The following is a 6,986-nucleotide window of genomic DNA, read 5'->3' on the forward strand; positions in this document are numbered from 1 at the left end:
TGCCTTGGTTTAAGTACATGCATGATTTGTTAAGGATGTTCTATGCGATGTTCTTAAACGAGCCGGAATTTCGGCTAAAAAGGAAGCCCCTGTAAACTTTCTCACGGATCCTCAAGAAGGAAGATCTACATTACGACCGGCCAATATTCTTGTTTTTGGGTGGGTGGGGGAAAACACGCTTGTGTCGACCTCACAGGAGTGTCCCCTCTTGTTGGGATTAGGGACAATGGGTTTGTAGCAGACCATGCAGCATTGAAGGCGGCATCGGGCAAGGTTGCGAAACACGAGAGAGGTTGTTTGGAGAATCAACACGTGTTTATCCCCTTTGCGTTTGACACTTTTGGTTTCTTAGCTCCGGATGCCGTGGACCTTTTGAATAGGGTTCAAAAAGTTGTGAATAGTAACGTATCAGCCCATAAGAATCGAAACTTTGATTTTAGTAGGATTGGGTTTGCTATCCAAAAGGGGGTTGCGGCGCAGCTTGTTGCCCGCTTACCTGTCACTTCATTGTAAATCGTTTGGATATTTCTATAATTCAATAATTAATGGCCATTAGTTACTTAAAAAAAATATAATAATTATGTTTATCTTTACTTTTAAATTTGGTTTTCTAGTTGTAGTTGGTTAAGTTTTATTTAACCTATATAAGGTTTACTTATTTCAATTTAAATTAAGTTTTCAAGTTAAATAAAAATAGTTCGTTGCGTTCAAGAATAATTATTGTTTTCCATCAACAAAGACATCAACAAACAAACCATTGGTTTTCCTAGTTTCCACCGTACCTATAGACGTCAAAAGTTTTCGTTTCCGGCTTATTCACGATTTATGAATACAATTCAAGGTTTAAAAACCCAATTTGTTTCAACAAAAATGACCTTTATAAGTTAAAAAGGTTGAAGAATAATAGTTTAAATTATGAAAAGAACTTAGGATATTTAAGTTACTTATTTGATACTCGAGTGACCACTTACACAAAGCACGTGCGGCAATCTTTAAGAGGATTATAAACCTTTCATGTTTGTGACCATAACCTTGCGATTGTATATCAAGCCCACATTCTCTCTCAAATCCAAACAAAACCCATGTGACATCTTTCACTTGTCACCACAAATTAATCATCATCTTCTTGCAGTCTCCGTCATGTGGGATTCAGAGTGTGAATCTCAAGCTGGAAGAGATTACGATGATAACGGAGTTCTTTCTTCAACCAAACATGGCGTCCAGACTGATCGCTTCGAACAACGAGGCAAATCTTGGTACGTAAATTTACGAAAAAGTAGTTCAAATGGGTTGATTAAATAACAAGCTTTTGTTAACGAACACAAACAGGTTTGTTGCAACTGATATTCCAAGTGATTTCTTGGTCCAGATTGGTGACGTTAGTTTTCATTTGCACAAGGTAGTAAATTAGTAACCTTCATCACATTATTCAAACATTATTTTGTTTAAATTATTGATTAATTCATTTATTTTTTACAGTATCCACTACTTTCAAGAAGTGGGAAAATGAATAGACTAATATACGATTCACGAGAGCTAAATTTGAGCAGGGTAGCCATGGACGACATACCTGGTGGTCCAGACGCGTTCGAGCTTGCCGCCAAATTCTGCTACGGGATCGCAGTGGATCTAACTGCAACCAACATCTCAGGCCTTCGATGCGCAGCCGAGTATCTAGAAATGACCGAGGATTTAGAAGAAGGGAATCTAATATTCAAAACTGAAGCTTTTTTAAGTTATGTCGTGTTGTCTTCATGGCGAGATTCGATCCTTGTACTCAAAAGCTGCGAAAAGTTGTCGCCATGGGCCGAGAATCTCCAAATTGTTAGGAGATGCAGTGAATCTATCGCGTGGAAGGCGTGCGCAAACCCGAAAGGTATCCGGTGGCAGTACACGGGTAGACCGATTAAAGTTTCTAGCCCGAGTTGGAACGAGATGAGGGATTCTAGCCCGAGTCGGACCCCTGTCCCCCCCGATTGGTGGTATGAAGATGTATCTATCCTTAGGATCGATCACTTTGTGCGCGTGATCACCGCGATTAAAGTCAAAGGAAACCGGTATGAGCTGGTTGGAGCCGCGATAACACACTACGCGATGAAATCGCTTCCGGGGTTGATTAAAGAGGGAGGCGAAGAAGGCGGTGCCACGGGTGTCGGGGTGGGGGTGGCCCACTGGAAAGGCGGGCGGCACATGATTGTAGCGGGTAACAGAGACGACCCTTCTTCCGGTGCTCAGATAAGAGATCAAAGAATGATAATCGAAAGCCTTATTAGCATAATCCCGCCACAAAAAGACAGTGTTTCGTGTAGCTTTCTTCTGCGGTTGTTGCGGATGGCTAACTTGTTGAAAGTGGCCCCAGCGTTAGTAACCGAGTTGGAGAAACGAGTCGGGATGCAATTTGAGCAGGCATCTTTGGCGGATCTTTTGATCCCGAGCTATAACAAAACTGATACCATGTATGATGTTGATCTTGTTCAAAGGCTTTTGGAGCATTTTCTGATTCAAGAACATATGGAAACCGACTCAATATCCGAAAAGCATACGTTTGAGCGGAGTAATAACTCGAATGCTAAAATAAGAGTTGCACGGCTCGTTGACAGCTATTTAACCGAGGTCTCGAGGGATAAAAACCTTTCTTTGACCAAGTTTCAGGTACTTGCCGAGGCTTTGCCCGAATCAGCACGGAGCTGTGACGATGGTCTGTATCGCTCTATTGATTCATATCTGAAGGTATTTCTTAAGATTTTGCATAATGCTTTTTTGTTTGGTTTATAACTCAAACCATTTTAAATTGGTCAATTTTAATTTTTTTTAAATTTATATGAGTAGGTTTGGGTCATTTATTTTAATTAAATGGTTTTAATTAAATGGGTTAAAATAGGTCTCTTGAAATTTCAAATTCTTATTTTCGGGTCAAAATTGGTCGACAAATTTAAATATATGGGTTGATATGGGTTAGTGTCTTAAAAAAATTGGCAGGTTCGGGTTGAAACGGTTTTTGGATTGGAACGAGATCGGTTTAGGTTTTGGCTTGGATCATGTTTCGTGCCGACACGAGTTTTCGCACGGGACGGGTTAGATTTCGGTTTCTTTCGAATTTTCGCACATGACGGGTCGGTTTCGAATTGGTTTTCGGTTTTTTGTTTCTTTTTGGTCGGGTTTTCAGTTTCATTTATGTCCGGTTTTAGTTTTTTAGTTTCGATTTAATTTTTTTCGGTTTTGATCAATTCGGTTAAGTTTTGGTTTTTGTTTCGTGTTCGTTGACTTTTCACACCATTATGGTATTTTCTTTCCCTTATATATATATATATATATATATAGTATTATCGTTTTTACTACGTGCTACTATCAATGATACTACAGTTGAACTTTGATTTCCTTTTATATTGCCGCATACATATGTAATCAAGAGTTGTGGGTCTCTCTGAAAGCCACATCTCTATCCCATTGGAAAGAGGTACGGTGTGCCTACATCCCACCCTTCCCAGACCCTACTTATAGTTTTACTATTGGTGGGACTCCACTGGGTATTATTGATTGATTGATTGATTGAACAATGTAGAAAACATTTTTGTTATTTTTTTTCGTTTTTTTTATTGAGTTATAATTTTTTTATTGTTTTTTTTGAATTTTTTTAGGGGTTGTGATTTTAATAAAAACCCTAAAAATAATTTTTAAAAAATTAATAAAAAAATCATAACTCAAAATATAAATAAGAAATGAAAAAAGTAAAAAAACTAAAATGTTGTGGCCATTGTCCTCGTTCAAAAAAAATGACCCGAAACCCGTTCCGACCTGGTTGAACGCCCAATACAAACTCTGAAGCCTGTGGTATGGTATCCTTGGTGAACGCCCAATAAAAACTCTGAAGCTAACGTGAGCCCGGTTAAAACAACATGATCTGGCTAAAGTGGGCAACGAGACTCTCCAATTTGTAGAGTGCGGAGGTCTAAACACAAGAAATTCGCCGTTGAAATAACAGGAAAGAAACTTTATTTTATTTTAGGGAAAATTCACAAAATATCCGGTATACTTAGTTAAAGTTATATTTGGTCCATTTCACTAGTCAACTTATAAGAAAGTTCACCAAGATAACAGTCTATCAGTCCAATTTGTAGAGTGCGGTGGTCTAAACACAAGAAATTCGCCGTTAAAATAAAAGAAATAAACTTTAGTTTATTTTAGGGAAAATTCTTAAAATATCTAGCATACTTAGTTAAAGTTATATTTGGTCCATTTCACTAGTCAACTTATAAGAAAGTTCACCAAGATAACAGTCTATCAGGATTTTAATCATCACCCAACTGGATTTTAATCCATCTCGAAAATGTCAAGTGTCAATAATTCAAAAATCCAACCGGACCGACTATATTTTTCAAAATTTTGGTTTGAATACTGTATTAATGAAATTGATTTTACTTTTATTTAGTTTTTCTTTTATAAATTTTAATATATATAATTTTTTTAAATTCCGACCTTATCATTCTGACATGTTTATATTCATCTACGTGTTGACATAAATTTGCTCAAAACCGAGCCTGGTCAAATGCATATCAAAATAGCTCAGTTATGAGTAGGACTAACATATCGTGTATACCCTTACACGATAAGACACGAACATGACAAGACACGAACACGAAATGTGTATACCTGTACAAGACACGAAAACTTATCGTGTACATGTATCTCAAACACGGACAAGGACATGTTACTACCTGGTATAAGCGATAAAACACGATAATACATGATAAGAGCTGTTTAGAAACACATATTTGACAACTTGTTTAGTGAAACAAAAGCCGAAGAGGGAATGCTCGTGAGTGGTGAATGGTGACGGCTGAGTAACAGAGAGTGAGAATGTTTTCAATTTAAAGGTTTAGGTTAACTTATATATATATATATATATATATATATATATATATAATCATGTACTTAACAGGAAAACATGTATTTTACGTGTTTAGACACTAAATTAACAGGTAAGTTCGTGTCTATCTGTTTAGTACACGAAACCTATCAAGGCCATATATGTTACCTGTTAAAGTTGTGTAGGTACGTGTCATGTATTCGTGTCTCGTATATAAATTGTCAGCCCTAGTTATAAGTAAAGTTTATGTCGGTACTTAGATAAAATAAGCACGTCGGAATGATATCTTCAGAATTTTTGAAATTATATATTTTAAAATTTAAAGGAAATCCAAATAGAAGTAAACTTAATTATTTGAAAAATCCAATACGTAGATATTTTTGGCCCTTGGCATTTCTTGTTTGGATTAATCCAGTCGGGTGATTATTAGAATTCAAGCTAATAGATTGTTTTTTGGTGTATATTTTGACCTTTCAAATAGATAAAATGTGACTTTAAAATTTAAATAAATAAAATGAACATTTTAGAATTTCCCTTTTATTTTACTTTTCCTTCTCCAAATTTATTAAACAACAATTCTGATTCAAATACAATAAATTTTGATTACTTGATTTTCTTTTTCTCAAAAGGTAGAAACTACTAAAATCTACTTCTAAATAGTTTCATGCTTTTTTTTATAACTTTAATCGGCCCGTTTTAGCCAAACCAATATTGATCCCATAACCAATATTGATCCCTACAAATTTTGAAATAAAATTTCAAGTTGCACTATGTTAATGAAAAATGAAGGCAGTTTGCCCAATATTAAAACTGGAGTTTGTGTGACAGGCGCACCCGACTCTTTCGGAACATGAACGAAAACGACTATGCCGGGTCATGGACTGTCAGAAGCTTTCAATGGACGCGTGCATGCACGCTGCACAAAACGAGAGGCTTCCACTAAGAGTCGTGGTGCAGGTTCTCTTCTCGGAGCAAGTCAAGATCAGTAGCGCGATTGCAAGCAGCACAATTAAAGAAACTGGGGATTCCCACTACCAACCTATGGTTCAAAATAGGAAAACATTGCTAGAAGGAACCCCGCATTCGTTTCACGAAGGATGGGCTACAGCCAAAAAGGACATCAACACACTTAAGTTTGAGTTAGAGACAATGAAAACAAAGTATTTGGAACTACAACACGAGATGGAAAATCTGCAACGACAGTTTGATAAAGTTAGCAAACCGAAGCAGCAATCTGCATGGTCAAGTGGTTGGAAGAAGCTGAGCAAGATGACGAAGATGAGTAATATGGAGAATAACAATGATGTTGGGAGTCAATGTAATGCACCGCAGGCCAGGAAGGCACCAAGAAGGTGGAGGAATTCGATTTCTTAAGCTGCGATTTACATGTTTCCGTTCGTTTGCAGGGCATCAAATTGATGGGTCTGAGAACTTTTCTCGTAATTGGTTTTTATCGTTGAAAAAAAGGATTTTATTTATAAACTTTGTATACATACAAATGCATCCAACTCATAATGAACTTCTTTGAATCTTTCTTTCTAGTTGTAGATTTTTTTTCTTTCAACCCATTTGTTGTGCCTCTAGTATTCATTTCATCTTTGTGTTTCTTGAATTTGGAGACTTTGTGTATGGTATATTTGTAGCATTTCATTAAACTTGTAATTTTCAACTTCAATTATGTACTTCCTTGTTTTTTGTTACATGGTAATTAACTTTATTTTGACCCACTGCTTTCATACTTAAAATGATTTTCGTTGTTCTACAACTATAGTTAATAATGTGACTAAATCAACTGCCTGATAACTCTATGCTTCATGGCAATTATGTAAGTTTCAAATTACTAATTCACAATAGCAACACTATGTAATTAGTTTGTAAAACCCATACCACTATACATGGTTCGGTTCCTTAAGCATGTGTTAAAAAAGAGAAAAATATACTCCCTCCGTCCCTTTGAAAGTGTCCACATTTCCTTTTTAATTTGTCTCATTACAAATGTTTACTTTTAAATTTTATTAACTAATTTCCAAGTTTACCCTTACACAAATCAATCATTCAAACTTTCGTAAATTTTGTGATTTTCAAACTATGACACTTGTAGAGGGACGGAGGGAGTATT

General features: G+C 36.2%; 1 protein-coding gene across 1 annotated transcript; it reads left to right on the plus strand.

Moving 5' to 3' along the window:
• The first annotated feature begins 1,068 nt into the window (after nucleotides 1-1,068).
• On the plus strand, nucleotides 1,069-6,431 carry LOC143600393 (root phototropism protein 3-like). The gene is made up of 4 exons (XM_077078097.1): nucleotides 1,069-1,256; nucleotides 1,330-1,399; nucleotides 1,480-2,730; nucleotides 5,696-6,431. The coding sequence occupies exons 1-4, from the start codon at nucleotides 1,141-1,143 to the stop codon at nucleotides 6,239-6,241; spliced, it is 1,983 nt and encodes a 660-aa protein (XP_076934212.1). The 5' UTR covers nucleotides 1,069-1,140; the 3' UTR covers nucleotides 6,242-6,431.
• The last annotated feature ends 555 nt before the right edge of the window (nucleotides 6,432-6,986 follow it).

This window comes from Bidens hawaiensis, unplaced genomic scaffold (assembly GCF_021521415.1).
Source record: "Bidens hawaiensis isolate Kalapana, Puna unplaced genomic scaffold, B.hawaiensis_p1.1 tig00054021_1, whole genome shotgun sequence".
Lineage (NCBI taxonomy): Eukaryota > Viridiplantae > Streptophyta > Magnoliopsida > Asterales > Asteraceae > Bidens > Bidens hawaiensis.